The following is a 17,884-nucleotide window of genomic DNA, read 5'->3' as shown; positions in this document are numbered from 1 at the left end:
GGATCCTGCAAGGGTGTGTCCTGAAGATCCACAGATTTGGACCCTGAGCCAAGGAGGCAAACTATTTCAGAATCGGGGCTTGTTGGAAGGCAGATGAGATCCACTCCCCTTTAGCTTTAACAGTTCCTGGTAGCCTTTATTTTGTACATTTTAAGACAGTGCTGTTAGCACCTATAAATTACATATACAAGCAAAAACAGCTAAGGCAAGAGAAGTTACCTCTCCTGGGGACACGGCAGCTATTTTCAAATCTGTGGTATCTGCTGTGTTCTTCCCCTGTGTCTTTTCCATGCCTGTTGTCAATCATTGTCTTTTATACCCTGTTCCATAACTTTGCCTCATACCTATCCATTCTAAACCCCAAGTAAACATTTGTATGCATAAATCACAATAATTAACCTAATACATCTAAATGAATACATTTTTGCTCACCTTACTAAAACTAACTTTTGTGATCTATTCTTTGCTGTCAACCCCACTGGTACCTTCAAATTCTTTTTGATCTTAATGGTCTGCTTTTGTGGCCTTGGGTTTTTGCATGTTAACTTGTTTTGCAGGGAGACTTGAAGTTAACAATTCTCTTGTGAGATGGTTTCACCTGCTGTTTACCTAGACCAAGGTTTTACGGAGGAAGGCACACAAACCAGTTGTCATGGCTTACACAACCATTTTTCAGCTAAATTCTGAAATTCTGCATCAGACATGTACAACAAAAAAAAAATCCTTTGTGTCTTCCTATAATGTAGACAATAATTTCTCTAACATTGTTTAGTATATTAATGGGTTGGGTTATATGTATGACTAGCACAATTCAGTACACAGTTTTCCAACAGCCTCTCCATTGACAGTACTCTAGCACCAGTTTCCTGATGCACAAATCTAGGAACTGTTAACTCGAGCATTTTGTCTAGTTTCAGCTTCCAGGTATAACCAAGGGTGAGTAGTCTCTGGGAACAAGTGATACAAATCCATGTAGGGCTTAAGTTAAAACTTGTGTTGCACCTAGAAATGAAAACCAATGTAATTTACAGAGCACTGGTGAAAAATGTCTTGAGATAGGTAAGCATATGGACAGATGCATTTCTCGCTAGCTGAAGTTTTCAAATATTCTTCACAGAATATGCATTGTGGTAATTCCGTCTGCAGGTGACAAAGACATGGATAACCACGACAAGGTGTGCATTTGAGAGAACTGGTAAAAAGCTGATACAGTGACATATTTATACCTGCAAACTGAGACTAGACAGGATGCCCAGGTTAACAGTTTCTAAAATACATAACAGTTGGGAGCAGATTTTGACTTTCTGGTTGGGTTGTTGATAATTACTACTTTAATTTGTTCAAGGTGACCTGGTAAGAACTTATTTTCCTACACAAGCTTTGCTTTCATTGGCGAAAAATGTGACCTTGGACTGTTGCTTTCATTGTTCAGCTAGTGTGGAATGCAGCGGTTTCAGATGAGTCACGAATAATAGGATGGGATCTGCAGTATTCTGAAAAAAACAAACAAAAACAACACCACCAGCAGCTTCTTGATGGTGTGAGTATTTCTGACAAGAAAATAAACATGAACAGAGTCATCAGTAGCCCAAGAAACTAGCAGCCCCATACTACTATATGTAAACATATTTTTCTTATATGCGTTGTCTTAATGCTGGAGCTCAGGACATTGGAATGACTTGTTGGAGCAGATGCAGATATTGGCAGACTGTGTTTGCAGATACACATTTTGTATCTCCGCAGGGGCTCTAGCTATGGGCAGCTGGGTATAGGGCTGCTCTAACTTACACAAGAGGTAGGCCTGTCAGCCCCAGAATCAGAGACTCATTGAGGTTCTCCCTGAGCTCCGGTGCTAAGCACAGATCAGCTGTGGGTGATCATTTTCAATAGCTTCCTCGGAAATGCATCCTGTTTACTTGTATGTAGATGCCCAAAGCCTAAAACACATAAGTCAGTAGCTCTTGTGTAAACCTCTATCAATATCTACACTAAATATTACACATTTAGATTGCCTAGATTCTTCCATGAGTTTTCTCTCTCTCTAAAGTTCAGTGCTTATTTGCAAGGTAAATATTACCTGAAGAATTTTCTGTAAAATGTTATCTTTTCATAAATCACTAACTGGTTATTGTTAGTGGATATTACTTGTGTAAATGTTTTGAATAATTGAGCTCCTTTGAGTAACACACATTTGAATCCTGCCAAATGCAAGGTCATACGTCTGGTCACCAAGATCATAGGTCATACTTACATGAAGGGTGGGCAACATCCTACATAACAGTGACTCTGAAAAGAATTTGGGGTGGGTCTTTGTCTAACCCATTGAAAATGACCACCCAATGTGAGGGTGTGGCTAAGACAGCTGGTGTATACTTGTAGGTATTAGTGGGAGAAATGTCAATGAGAAGTGGAGACATGCTGTTTCCTCTAGTTGACGTTAGTGAGACTGTTACTGAAATGCAGCATCCATTCCTAGTTTCCATATTTCAAAAAGGGTGCTGACAAAGTGGAAAGGGTTTTGAAAAGAGCTACAAAAATTATTTGAGGTCCTGAAAACATGCCTTATAGCAAGACACTGTCTACTTACTTTTAGTCAAAAGAAGGTAAAAAGGTGACTTGATCAGTTTAAGTACCTACATAAAGAGAAACTTCTATTAATGCTCTTTTACCAGACAAGGATATAACAAGGTTCAACAGCTGGCATCTGAAGCTAAATACATTCATACTAGACAGAAGGTGCAAATTCTTAACAGTGAGGGTAATTAACCATTGAAACAGCTTACCCAGGAATGAAATGGCTATTAGCCAGAATGGGCAGGGATGGTGTCTCTAGCCTCTGTTTGCCAGAAGCTGGGAATGGGCAACAGGGAATGGATCACTTGATGATTCCTTGTTCTGTTCATTCCCTCTGAAGCACCTGGCATTGGCCACTGTCGGAAGACAGGATCCTGAGCTAGGTGGACCATTGGTCTGACCCAGTATGGCTGTTCTTATGAGCTGAATGTTACTTTCATTAATGCTACTTTTTCATTAATGCTAATGTGGTAGACACTTGTCTTTAGGCTACATGTATAGCTTCTTTTTAATTCCTTTACCCAACTTGCAATTGAATTTTTCATGCTTATTAACTTGTAGGATAAGAAGTGGTGTTAAGATATTGAGCATCAACTAATTTTATCCCCCAAATTACTAAAATCTGTAGTCTCAATAAACAAGAAATGGTAGGCCAAATCAAATTGCTTCTCTTAATATCCATTCAGGGATGTGACTCCCATTATCTGAGTCACCTGGGGTTGTTTGCCATGGCTTACGGAACACCACGATTAAAAATAAAAAAATAATCACTATTATTATTTATGACTGTATTAAAGAAAGAAAAATTTAAAAACAGAACAAAAAATATATATACAGTGGTTACTGCAGTTACAATCTCTTGTATATGTTTCTCTGTGGCAATTTTTTAACCAAGATTATACCTTTGAGAGTGGGCCTGCCCCCGGTGGGGCACTTTTATCGAGATAAGTTAAGACCAAAGTACACGTTCAACACTAGTAGTGAGTTGTGTTTTATAGATGGGGAAATAAATTTTTGTTTATGGGTAGGTGAGTGCTTTTTTAGTTTATTAAAGATGACGTAAAGAGTTTATAAATGGGCAAAACTGAGTGATCTTAACTAAGTCTTGTGAAAGCAAAGAAGGTGTTTAAATTAGATTACTTGAGAGAAGTCATTCAAGGAGCTCTCTTGAGACAGGCATATTAAGAATTCTAATATTCATATTAAATCCAATGCTTCTTTCTGTTTATCCAGGTTAGCATATGTCTCCCCTCTGGAAATATATAATCTAAACCAATTTGGTGTTTTAACAGGAGAATCCATTACTATCATAAAGTAGAATAGCATTTCAATATCCCATTTAAAATCATTACAAGAAAACATTAAATCTAGTGCATTGGCAATCTTTCACCCTTGATGTTGAAATCTTAGTGATCTCATTGTGTTCCAGAAGCAGTGCTGTACTGGAAGGTTGTTCCTTCCTAATGCTGTATGGGGTTGTCTTTGTTCTTTGTTGTCATTCTGCTGTTTGTGTGCTCTAAAGAGATGATATTAACAGGATGAGAGGAGATGAGTGTGATTTGCCATTGAAGTCAACAGATGGGAGCAAAATTCATGTTACTTGCTTAATTCAGAAAAAATGTATTCTTTCATAGTTTGACTAGAGGTTCAAGACACACCTCTTTTAGGGCGTTCTTCAAATTGAATATTCACTGCTGTCACCCATTCTGTGATTGAAGACATTAGTGAGGTGGTCCTGGTATCATCTTTAGAACATGAATATGCAATCTGTAATAACTGTCTTTGTTCTTGTGGAGGGAGCTGTCAGAACATCTTAGGTTAGAGTTTTAACTCTTGTATTTAGCCCATTTTCTGAGCTATTCTTGTAGTTTTATTAGGGTTTAGTAGGACTTGAAATTCTATTTCAAATAAGTACAAATGTATTTGTACAAAAAGTCAAGTTCTCAAAATTGCCTTTTTAAAACTTACATGATTCTTAAAGAGCCTTTTTAGCTTAAATAGTCTACACAGAAGATTCTGTTCCTTCTTGAAAATCTTTGGAGAGGGTACTTGTATTTCTGAGTTTGATAGGGAAATTGCCAGATAATTAATTGCCCAATTAAAAACATACATATATAAGTTGAGGCTTACTGCCTACAAACTTCCCTGATCTTGTTAATCTTTTTTTTTTTATCTGATGTTCTTTGTGTACCCTTAACCAGAGAGGTATCCTGAAGGGTCACTGGTTTCATCAGTAAACAGTAATAGCAAGGTTATTTGATGCTATATGTGTCCATAAGACATCTTACTATTTATATGGCAGTAGTATTAAGCAGGTAGTATTCCAAAGAAGCTTATGCTATTTGTAAGCATTTAAAGAAATTTAATAAAACAAGAAGGAAAAACTAAATACATACACTATTATTCTCCAATATCATATGTATAAAAGTATTTGTAAGAAATTCTTCAAATTTAATAAAGGCACAAGCAAGTTTGTAACAACCTAACATTTCAGAATATATTAAAATAACTTAATTTTTGCATCAAAGTTGAGGCTCACCGCCTACACACTTCTGTGATTTTTTTTTTTAATCTTTTTGTATATGATGTTCTTTGTGTACCCTTAACCAGAGATGTGTCCCTAGACTTTATCCTGAAGGGTCACTGGTTTCTATAACTTGATCACTGCTCACTGTCCATTCTGCTTTTGTTGAGATTCTTCACAGCCCCCATGTTTTCAAGTTCTTAGAATCTGTGAAACAGTTTGCTAGCTCCCAGGCACCTGGAGAATATAGCAAAGATTTTGAAAGGAATTTAGGCTCCCATTTTCCATTGATTTTCCATTCCTTTTGGGCTCCTTTGACAGTCCAAGCTAAAATTTATACCATATCTAAATTAAAATTGTGTGTACATAGTGATGCTGCTCAGTGCTCCACAGCCTTCATTCTACCAGTGCTGTATTGTATTGTCTATGTGACTTGAGTTCTTTGGCAATCTCATTCTTGCTTTAAATTGAATTGTGTGGGATTTGATAGGAAGAGAGAGATGATTCTAGGAGTGTCAGTCATGGGAGATCAGTTTATGGTATGAATCTTTACTGTAGCAATTAGTAAACAATATAATTAGTAAACAATGTAAGTCATGTATTTTAGTAAATTGTACCGTAGAATTATATTTTTCACCAATGTTTTTAAACTTGTTGCTATAGCTACAAGAAGAAGTGTTGTTCAGTGTTCAGATGTATACAGGTTTTCAATTGTTTTCTATATTTCTGTAACTTGGCTAAATTTCTAGAATACACTAACTCTTTATCTGCAGCATTAAGCAGTCCTGCAGTGCTTTTAGTGGAAAGCTGAATTAGAATTACAGGGATGGTATTGGTATCCCTGATTTATTTTTCATTGTAGAGCTGCCAGTACGGTGACTTTTTTGAGGCATTGGTTTGGTGGCACTGCTGCAATACCATTAAAAAAGTAGGAGGCAAATAATTACTTCTGTTGGCTAACAAATATTTGGCGTTTTTCTCAAACTTTTGCAGAGTGAACATTTGTGTTTCTCACTAATAGGCTCTTTCTCTAACAGATAGTATTAAATAATGACTGGTCAGGACATTCTAACATTATGAATAGCATGCTTTATGTTTCCCGCTGACTAATAAATATACTACCTCAGTTGCTGGATTGCAATGTTTGGCAGAGGATATCTGTCGCATTAGGCCGAAGTGTGAGTTTTGTTTTGTTTAAGACTTTTTTTTAGCAGGAGACAAGCTTCTAAATGTTTGGTGCGGGGGAATCTATTTTGAGTTACATTCAAATTCAGTTTGTAGTATGTACAGATGCGTATATGTGATGAGGTTTGTGGACCCCATGGTGGCCTGGTGACAAAGGAGTTAATGCAGTAACCACCTGTCAGTGCCAATTAGCAACTTCACAGCAGCTGGGAGAATAAGAGCTGAGAAGCAGAGGGGGCAGGACAGTTTCCCCGGAGAAAGAAAACTGGAGAAGGAAGGTACTGCCAGCAAGCTGGTGGGAAGCCACCTAGAGACAACCCCAGCAAAGGGATAACCAGATCTACAGGCTGGGGAAGTCTATGGAACCAAGGGAGGTAGGAAAGAACTCAAGGCACAGCAAAATGAGTTGTTGAGTCTTGATATCGCCTCTCTAGTTTAAGGGCCCTGAGCTGCAACCCAGTGGCATGGGTACACCTGGGTTTCCCTCTCCATCCCTCAGAGTCTTAAGACCCCAAGGGGTTTCTAGACACCCTGACAACCAGGACTAGCTAACCCCTGCAGGTGTAATGGGAAATCCGAACACCCCAATAGGACTGAGACTAACATACTTTATAGCCCAAGAATGGGGCTACGATAAGGACTCGGGCAGGAGCAGCTGACTGACTGCCCTGCCAGACCAAGCTCCCTGAGGGGGTGCTGTCATGTCATTTTGCATGCATATTTGGTATTGGCTTGCACAAATAGCCACTTACACATTTGACTTGAAAGCTCTTTGCACAAATGCTGACTATTGTATGTATTTAAAGTAATTGACAAACGGATTAGGTGTGGGTAATTTTTGAAAATCAGACTCCATATTATATTGGGTATCAAGTATGGTTTTTTAACAGGACTAGTGGATATAGAACTGTATTTTGATCTTGATCTCTTGCTGACCAGCATAATATTTTAACCAAACACTAGATTCCTTTATTCTTGCAGAATTTGTATTGTTTTTAAGAATATTAAATTGTGTAGACATACATTTTGGGGGTTTGTGTGTGTGTTTCATATTTCAGGTTTCTTAGACTCTAGTCCTGAAAGCTGTTTTATATGGCTGGATCCCATCAGAGCCTTTTTCACTTCTTTGGGCATCCACAGAGGATTGAGTCCTACATTTGGAAATCCAGGAGTTTAAAAGGGTTCTTCTTCCAATGTTTGTGTCTGACACTTGATAGGGCACTGTTGTATTTTAGAATTTACAGGATAAATTTGCTGTGCAGTGTCTTAGCAGCATGATTGCCGTTAGCATTTGTCAGTTTAAGATAGCATCTGAATGAAGATGATTTTTTAATGATGATCTAGAAAATACTCAAAATAGAAAAATGTATTGTGAAGGCAATTTTATGTTGACGTTAAGATGTTATTGTAAAGTCTATAAATGTCTGAAACCTCCTCCCCCTCAGTGTGAAAAGTAATTTTAAAAAGCACTCTGCGTTGTTGTACTTTGGCTTCTTCCTCCCTCCTTCACCCATCAGGTTTGATATCCAAGTTAATTCCTGATGTGTTAAATCCAAATGACTGTGAATTTGGTGGTTCCAGCTAGTGCTGATATCAGTGCACCTCAATACCAGCATTCATTTTTGACATAATTACCAAAGGGAATGGTTTCTGTTCATGTGTCTGTTAGTACCTAAGAGATACTTCAGCTGATTCTATAAATGTTGATTGATGGGATCAACTGTGTTATTCTCAACATAAAATTTTATCTTAGAGTTTGCAGTTCACATGGATAGTACGAAAAGTAGCTTCCAATGGTACATAATCTCTTCTCAGACTTCAGTAAACGCTGGATTCAGAAAAATCCTTGCGTAAGTGGCACTAGTTCATCTAAAAGGGCTACTGACGTCAAGACTAAAAACCTAAACAAGACACACTGCCTTTTGTATCTAATCGGAAGAAGCCTCCTGAGTTTATTATAGAAATTTAGCCTAAGCCTCATTCCCTCCCTCCCTCCCTAATTACCCATACATTTCTTCACATCAAAAGAGGGGAAAATTATAATAAAAATGCAGGAAAGTCATAAAATGGCCAAATCCTTTCACCTTACTCCTCTGGGTAGGATTGTTAATGGGCACAGTACTATGTTGATGGGCACAACACACATACCTATAGACCTAGATGAGGTTTACTGTGTAGATTATAATTATCAGTTGTAAAGGAAAAATATTAACAGAATGGCAAACACTTACCTGAAACTAATCTGTTATTGACAGAGGTGATTTTATATGGTATTTGCACACACCAGTAGCTAGTGTAGTAAATCATACTTTTGGCTAAAGAAAATAATCTTTTCTCAAAACCATTTGTCCCTACTGACAGTAAATTGTCCTGAACAGTTGTTGGTGAGAGTTCTTATTGAGTCAGAGTTCTCATTTATTTAAAAAAGCAATTATTGTGCTTGATTTTTTTATTTTTTTTTCTTTTGGTCTACAGGGGGAATTTCCTCAGATCAAAGTGTTTTCTAGTCTGTCACCTATCCCAGGATTCACCAAGTGGCTCATTGGACTTCTGTCCTCACAAACAAAGGAACAGGGGAGAAATGAACTATTTACAGATGCAGAATGCAAAGAAATCTCTGAGATCACAGGTGACCCTGCTGCTGAAAAGCTAAAGAGGCTCTTAACTAACAACGAATGGGTGAGATCAGAAAAATTGGTCAAAGCATTGCATTCACCATTTATGAGGCTCTGTGCTTGGTACCTGTATGGAGAGAAACACCGTGGATATGCCCTTAATCCAGTAGCAAACTTTCATCTTCAGAATGGTGCTGTGCTGTGGCGGATAAACTGGATGGCAGACACAAGCCCCCGTGGGATCACTGCTTCATGTGGCATGATGGTAAACTATCGGTATTTCTTAGAGGACACAGCCAGTATCAGTGCAGGATACCTTGGGACAAAGCACATCAAAGCTTCAGAACAGGTTCTTTCCTTGGTGTCTCAATTTCAACAAAATAGCAAACTTTAAATATACAGCAAGATTTTAAGAGCAAACATTTCTCATTTGAATGAAGGGGTATGATATTTTGGGGTGTCCTTATTGAAAAGGGAATGTTTGTAATAAAAAAGTGAGCTCTGTTGTTAGTCACAGCAGGATGAAAAATTACATAGTCTGCCAAAATCACTATAACTTTCTTTACTTGCATTGCCAGATACTCAAAGCCTGGTTGAATTATTGCCATACTTTATGTTCAGATGAGCTGGAAGTGTGTATTAAAGGCTGTGTAAACTCATCTCAGTAAGGTTACAAGCCAGTGGTAACTTGTGTGGACTGTTCTCTGCCCCTGTTGTCGTTCTCAGGATCAGTATAGTTGTTTTAAGGTACATCTTTAAAAGCACAGAGGAACTCCTCAGTATGCTAATATATTAAATAGATTAATATCCAAATAACTAGATAAAAGCAATGGGCGAAGACAACTTTTTGTTCAAATTTGTATAAGCAGAAGAGCAATCTGCAGCATTTCTTCACTAAGGTCGTCTTCATCTTTATTCCTGACATTTTTTGGTAAAACCTCTTGATTTGGCCATTCTTTTGCTCTTTCAAAGTACAGTACAAAGTGCCAACACTGAATCATTGCTCTGATCGAGCAACAAGATACCTTGTATTTCCGTGGCTTTTTCTCAAGGCTGTAGGTATGTGTAACAGTGTATCTGCAGATTGCTATAGCTCAAATTTACAGTTTAATAAGTAAAATCAGTGGTTCTGAATAAGAGAAGAGAGTCTGTTGCTTATAGGACTTAATTATGAAGCTTTTGGATATATATTAAATCTCCATAAATTATATTGGGCATTTTAGAAATTGGTAAGAAGCTTTTTTAATAGTAAACAGCCAGGTTTGGTCTGTAAAGCAATAAATTAAAATAAAATAAATCTTGCCCTATAAACGTTACATGATATCTCTCTTAAAATGTACCATATTCAGGTTACAGTCACACTTGATGTTAGTGTCTCCAGTGAAATAAGATAACTGCCTTCTATGGATCAGATATCAGCAGATTTGGAGTGCAGAATTCTTGACTTCTTCAATGTATGGTGAAATCCTGACCAGATTCCTGAGAGAATTACACAAACATTTCTATTTCCCTATGCAAGTAAAGGTGAAGGGATCCCTAAGTGTCCAGATGTACCATTTCATTCCAGGAGAAAGGGCAATCAAATGAATTATTTGTATTCACTAAACAAAAAACTTCCCACCTACTGAGTGGCCTGTTTTAAATATCTGCTAAAGAGATTAAATGGCTTCAATAGTTCCCTGGCTTCAGCTGATGGCAGATTTCTGAGTGTGATGATGCAGAGAGGCTGGATTCACTACACACTGTTCCCTTCAGAACAAAGTCATTTTTACATAGCAGCTGGTCTTCACATTAGCAATGGCAACTAGCCTATGCCATGCTGCTTTCATTATGTTTTTAAGAATGGTTCCAAAAGCCATCACATCTAGTCAGCAGGTATCTCTTATGTCAACAAATTAAGGCAAACCCATGGATTTTGATCAGATACCAGTTAAAAAAAATGACTACCAGTTTCTTGCGGGGGAGCAATATTGTATTGCCAAAATTTTTAAGGAAAATTAAGCAACTCTTTGCTCAATTTGAATTGTAGTTTTTGTGAAAATGCCAGAGAGCAATACAGTACTTGCCAAAATATAGCTTTTTCACTGGCTCTGACTAACCTGATTCGTTGCACATGAGCCAGAAAAACACTGTAAAGTTTTTGAGAAGAATCAGGAAATTCTTCAGTTTGCCTCTGCATTTCCCACTTATGGAATTAAGTACTCAAACTTCTGGAATCTTCTGGTGTGAGTAGTGTCCACTGGACACTGTCCGGTGTTTAGTCAGTGGTGGGAAAGCAGCTCAGTCTAATCAATCAGTCAGTGGCCTAGAGTAAAGGTAACTGCTAACAGGACAAGGAAACAGTTATTTTAATTTTAAAACTAGCGTTTCACTGATGGGGTGAGGACTGGGGTGCTGTGTTTTTTTCCTGATAATACCTGAGAGTAGACTGACCCCACTGTGTACCAACTCAACTAGTGAGAGTAAATGGTGGGCTTGTGTACACATGAAGGTTTAATGTGGAATAAGGTTGGGTGTGAATTTAAAGTGGATTACCTATCCCTGCTTTACTCCATATATGGAAACTTTTATTCCATAATAACAGTGCCTTATTCCAAATTAGCTTAATCTACTTTAAACTAATTTGGAATAAGATGCTCTTCTTCTGGATTAAGAGGGTCCACACACACAGTTGATCAGGAAGAGCTATTCTGGAATAACTCCCCATGTGGACAAGCCATTTGTGGTGTTTGGGACTGTACTTGCCTTTATGCCCTCAGGCGAGGGATCACAGGCATGCAGGGAACATGTCGTGGCCCCAATGGACACTGCCAGCTAAAAGGTTCCAAACACGCATAAATGAGGCATGTACATACCATGAGAGGGATCCATATGGAAAAAGCATCTGAAACCAGAGTTACTGTTAGGAGTAACCTGCTGTTCCCTAGGGTTTTCAGACCTGCTCAGCACCCATTAAGATCAGTGGGAGCTGCTGGGTGCTCAGCATGTCTGAAAAACCTAGTTATTTATATGGCTAAAAAAAAGCAGTTGGGGACTGAGCTCTTTTGAAAATTTGATCCTCCCCTCCCCCCACTGAAATCAGTGGGAGTTGAGAGGCTTCCGCACCACACACCGATAGGCATTATAAACAGTGGCTTAATCCTGTTGCTATTGAAGGCCATGACAAACCTTTCATGGATGCCAAAGGTGTAGGGTTGGGACTTCACAGGATAAACGTCGTCCCTATGGAGACCATTAATATCAGGTATGAATGACAACACGTGTACTTCTTGATGCATTTTCCCAGTGCAGAGTGTACCCCGTCCTTTCCAGTCAGTCATCGCTTCAGCTTGTTCAAAATTGCCTGTCGATGGCTCTTGGAGTAAATTTCAGCATTTGCTATATATAAAATGTCAGTTTTGCCTAAAGGGAGGATATTATCCATGTTTAAAGACTCTCAAGGACTTAAGAGTTTAAAAACCTGCTAAATGAAGTCAGCCAGACCTTGCACTGGAGTGGTACCCATTAGTGTTGCCATAGTGAATAGTCAGTTGCTCCTTCTGTGTAAATACCCCAGTTTTCTAGGGGTTCTAGCAGGACCGTTTTGAACTTTCATCCTTCTGAAACTTGGTGTGCAAGTTCTTCTTTTTTTTTATTTCAAAAAAACCTAATTTTTGGACTTAGAGCAAAAAATGGGGGTTTAAATATTTTCTCTAAGGAAAAACAGCTTAAATTTAAGAACCTGAAATTTTTCAAGCATGTATTCCCAAGAGGCACTTACTCATCTGAAGTTACACTGGCTAAGATAAGAATTATGAGTGGTTATAAAGGATAGTGTTAGGGAAAAAGATGATCACTTACTGGGATGAGGAAAAAATCTCCCTTTCTGAGTAGGTGTGCTGTAGAAGTTTTATGAAAGGTCCCCTTGATTCGACAATAGTTTGATACCAGACTAGATGGATGAATGATCTGACCTGGTATGACCCCCTGCTCCAATGCTATGTGTAGACTGGTGCCTTTTAAAATTAAAGACAAAACAAACAAAAACCTGTCATTTTCTGTTTCTCTATAACAACATGAAGAAAAAGACCCGTTTTAAAATAAGGATCTGATTTTAAATGGGGTTTTAACCCACCCTGTGCTTTCCTAACCCATGCACCTGCAGTTGCAACTGATATGATAAAATACCGTTGCAGGTACAGGCATTAATATCTATAATACCTGCCCACATGGCCAATAGTGGTAGGAAAGTGCCCTTGAAAGTACTTGCAAGCTCACGGTTGCCCGCCAGGATCTAAATATCAGGCCTAAAGTTGTAGCATAAAATTGTGACCAGAGCAAGGAAAAGATGAGCAAAGAGTACCTTCCCATTTCTGTGCTTTCCCTATTATTTCTAGAACTCTGCAGCCTGTTTTGTCTGTAACATCATTAAATATTATCTTTACATGGAGCCCTGAGGGGGAACATGTGTAGATAACTGTTGTGTGGGTGCTGAACTTTCAATGGCTGCTGTCAAAAGAGTGCTTAGTCTGATACCCTGACAGCCAGACAGTCAGTCACTTAGGAAAATCTCATTTTTAGCGAACACATTACTGCAGGACATGACACTTTTGTTTTCAACAGAGATCAGAAGCCAGGTGTATTTATTTTTCCCTTCTCCAAGGTTTAGAAAGTACAATTTAATCTGTATACTCCTGGTTTTAAGATGAAATTCAGTTTTATATATGAATAAATACAGCTGTTTGTGAAGGAAAAACCCTATATTTGTTCTCTAAAATGCCTCCGGTTTGAGGAATTCAAATAAGAGACTTCTATTAAAGACAACAGAGATTTTGAGTGATGCAACAGGCTAATCTAAACCAGGCTCATAAACTGTGGATTCTCACACCTAGACAGAGTTGAAATGCCTCCATGGTGTGTTTGTTGGGAGATTATAAGAAAAGATTTTTAGCATCACATTGGAGATGCATTGTATGGATGTATTTTCTATATGACATCTGTTCTCCATGAGCCCTCACGCACCTGCAAAAGTATTTCACTTCATGCTCGCTTTTTGGTTCACTTCATCTGTTACACCAGTAACCTAACAAATTAGGCTAAATATTCTATCATTTAATTGTGCATCAGAAATTTAGTTCAATTTTAAAAGAACTTTTGTGAAAGGATTGTTGAGGGTGAAGTCTTTGCTCATTACTACCACTAGCTTTTTATTCCCACTTGTTTTCTTTCATTGGTTGTTGGCCTTGAAATGACCATCATTTCTTAGACTGTCCAGCATGCCCTTAAAGGTTGCTTTAAAATGAACAATGCTGAAAATGGAAAGGAAATGCTCACCGTATGTTCTATTTAATGGGGCAATGGGCATGTCATTGGAGAGGTTTTAGTCTATTCTTTTGAAATGCAGCTTCATTGCTCAAAATGCAGGGATAACACCTCCCCCCTCCCAGTTTGTGGAACCTATTCTGAAGAGCACACAACAAAGAGGCTGTGATAAAAGCGTAGAACAGTAAAACTTGGGTCTCCTTCCAGTGTTTGTCTGACACTTGGCAGGGCACAGTTCTATCTTAGAATGTAAAAGGTAAATTTGCAGTACAGCGCCTCAGCAGCATGACTCCCGTTTGCTTTTGTCAGTTTCAGCTAGCTGCTGAACGATGATGCTTTTTTAATGATGATCTAGAAAATATTCAAAATAGAAACATGTATTGTGTAGCCATCGTAAAGACAATTTTCTGTTGACATTAAAATGCGATTGTAAAATCTCCAAATGACAGAGACCTCCTCCCCCTCAATATGAAAAGTAATGTTTAAAAAAAACAACACTCTGGCTTCTTTCTCCTTCTTTGGTCCCAAGCTGAGGAGTTTTCATGTGCTGTCCTTTTCTGATAGCCTTTTATGATGCTAAAACTCTCATTGGGCTGAAGATTTAAACACATGCTGAATGATGCACTCCTGCAGTAGTCATGTGCTTTTGTGTCCCAAGCATTTAACCTGTACAAATTAAATAAATATGTTCACCGCAGAACCCTCTGATGCAACACAATCGAGAGAATAATTGTTAGTTGTCAGTCTGTTCTCTACACACTCAATCCATGGCTTCCCCATGAAGGGGTCAGGTCCTGTAGTCTAGTCAGGGCCAGAGAAAGATGTATGTGGGTAGAGGGAGGGCAGCAAGGCAGCAAAGTGGCATTAGTCTTTGTATTTCCTCAAATTCTGGCACCAGGCTATTCCTAAATGGAAATCAGAGCAGACTTCAACTAATGCCTAGCTGCCTATGTCCTGGCCCAAAGGTCCATTGTTGCAGAACAGCATTCTGGCCCTGTCCTTTATACCACGCGCCATTGAAGGATTCCCTGAAAGGGGGGAAGTCACAGTAAGTTCGCTAAAGTACCTTTACAGCTGCTCTGGCACAAAGCAGACAAAATGTGGGTTGTCTGGTGCAAGGGAGCTAATGAATAGTGATTGTATTAATGGGGTATTTTGTGCATGTGCTCTAAACAGCTGCCCATGCTATACTGGATGGAGTCTACAGACTCATTTCAGCGAGAGCTATGGGCTGGGTAATGACTTTTAGTCACTATCATAATGAACTGGGTGGAAACCATTAACTCAGAGAGGGTTAATGCTTCTCTAAGGCTTTCCATTGCAAACTCAATTTGTAAACCATAGCTGGTTGTTTCAGAGAATATATTGCTAAATCTGGGCCTTTTACAGGTCCTCTATCAGCCCAAATACAGATTTATTTTAAGGGGGTGGGGCAGGGCGTAAATTGATTTTTGACATGTATTAGTCACAAATTTGCAAAAAATATTTTTATACACAGTTTCAGATGCTCAATTAAAAATAAACATACTGAGAAAATGGCTTGAATTTTACCTAACGCTTTATAGACACACACTCCTTAATGTGGACTGCTTCTTTTTGTTACTATCATTACCATAGTAATAAACAAACTGGTCTTGATGGAAGAACGCAAAGAACAGCTATCAAGCAAAGTTTGTCATATTTTTATGAATGGAAAATGTTTGAAAACGAGTAGATTTGTGTGTGTTTTGTAAAGTGCCTAGAACCAAATGGTCTGCAGGGAGACATGTTTTGTAGGTTGCTGTTGTAGACAAATATAAGAAACTACCTACACCACGGAAAAGGCAGCAACTTTATTCAGTTTCAAGAAACACTTATGGCGTTCTTTATAAAGGCTTTTGTGATGGCTCAGTATGTGCAACTTGTGTCTTCAGTGTCCTGTCTTACATTATTTGCACCTTATAAATAGTACATTGGAGTGATGTATGGACTGCCACCTATTGGGGACCCACATAAGAACACACAAGCTCCCTAAGTGATTCAACTCTCATGGAGGGAGTTGGACTTCATTTCAGTGGTGAGAAAAAGAGTGATGGAAGTGGATCAGAAAATGGTCCTAAGCGGCAAAGTAATGTAACTTGCCTTGATTTGGTCTCAGTAGTGGGGTGTAGCTGTGAAACTATGATGCCTTTGTTTTAGGTACAGCACAGTAGCTCAGCCAGCCAATGAACCGTTTCCTTGGCACACAGAAGGGGTGGAGGCCCTGAGAGAGGCCACCTGGACAATTTAGTGAGAGCAGAGGTCCAGGGAGGTGAAGCCAAGCTGCCTGGAAAATTCAACAATAAAACTCATGTTAAGAAATAATGGGTATTTCCCAGTATGAGACCCAGCTAGGTGTGTTTGCATGGGTAATAGGGTATTTCATGGCAGTAGAATAAGTTAATGTTGCCACACTGTCTAGTGTGTGGTGCTTTGGAATGTGGGTGCTTTGTTCCCTACTTGCTCCAGCAGACGTGAGATGCTGCACACATGCAAAAGGGTCCAAAGAGGAGGACGGTGTGGCAAGACAGTGAATGAGGTGGAAGAAAGCCACTGCCCCTCCATTAATTTATGGTTACATCGTTCCCATTATTTTTCTGAGGGACCAAGTAACTCCTGGCATGAAAGTTCAGCTCCTATGGACAGCAATGGATGTTGCACTCATTTTAACAGGTGGGTTTGGTTCCAGGAGAAATGCCAGATTGAGGCAAGTTACCCCAACATATACCAACTTCTGGGCTAACTTACAACTCATTTTGGCCAAGAGCTGTATGTCATACATGAGACTATTACGTTGAGCAAACCAAAGAAAAGTTTGTGCCAACTTGCCTTGTGCATCACCGGCTTGGTTAGGATGTCAAAAATAGAGATGACATGATGGCTGTGCTCGTTATGTTCCTCCAGTAAATAAGTGAAACGAAGCACTATTTTGATGATTATGCTGTCCGGATAGTGGCACTATACACTGCTGTGCAAAAAGTCACTGATAAAAAAGGAGTTATCGGCTCAGATCCTTGGGAGGTATAAATCAGTGTATTTCCATTGACTACAATGGAGTTACACCACCTTACACCATCTCATGATCCGGCCAGTAGTCTCCAAGGCCCAGATCCTCAAAGGTATACAGGCTCCTCGCTTCCCTTGAAATCTGTGGAATTTAGGAGCCTAAATAGTGTTGAGGATCAGGGCCAAAGGGCTTGTCAATACCAAAACTTGCACTGGTGTAGTGTAAACTCATGTTGACCATTATTTTGGATTAATTTAAACCTGTTCCAAATTGGCTTAAAAAAACATAAAAAGCCACTCAGACTAGAATAAGAGTGTGAAAACAGGAGTTTACACTGATGTAACTATATCTGGTGCTTAATTTGCACCAGGGGGCTTGGCAGTCCATAGCCACGGCACCTCTTAGCTTGCTGCATCAGTTATGAATGTAAAAAAAAATTGTGTCCTGGCACCTCTTTCATTACAAATGAAGCACTGACTGTATCTGTCTAAATTCACACCTTAGGTTATACTAGTACAACTTCCCTGTGTAGACAAGGGCTCAATCGTGTTAAGCACAAGAAAGAAGCCCACCAAGGCAAGGAAATACAGAGCAGAGAGCCTTTGCAATTGGGGACTGAGGCCTATGGATACAGTACTGCAGGGAGTGTGCGCTGGTAGC

The 17,884-nt window shown here is 39.0% G+C and overlaps 1 protein-coding gene across 3 annotated transcripts in view; it reads left to right on the top strand.

Annotated features, from left to right (window-relative positions):
• Positions 1–9,557, top strand: part of MLYCD (malonyl-CoA decarboxylase) — a 38,745-nt gene extending 29,188 nt beyond the window's left edge. For 2 of the 3 annotated variants that reach the window (XM_073308068.1, XM_073308066.1), the window contains exons 5-6: positions 1,433–1,540; positions 8,759–9,557. In XM_073308068.1, coding sequence (XP_073164169.1) covers positions 1,433–1,540; positions 8,759–9,292 — 642 coding nt within the window. In that variant the 3' untranslated portion in view covers positions 9,293–9,557. The remainder of the gene's footprint in view (positions 1–1,432; positions 1,541–8,758) is intronic. The other variant, XM_073308067.1, reaches the window with a different exon arrangement.
• The last annotated feature ends 8,327 nt before the right edge of the window (positions 9,558–17,884 follow it).

This window comes from Lepidochelys kempii, chromosome 12, assembly GCF_965140265.1.
Source record: "Lepidochelys kempii isolate rLepKem1 chromosome 12, rLepKem1.hap2, whole genome shotgun sequence".
NCBI classification, from domain to species: domain Eukaryota; kingdom Metazoa; phylum Chordata; order Testudines; family Cheloniidae; genus Lepidochelys; species Lepidochelys kempii.
The sequence above is the reverse complement of the archived record's forward strand: the minus strand, read 5'-3'. Positions and strand labels throughout refer to the sequence as shown.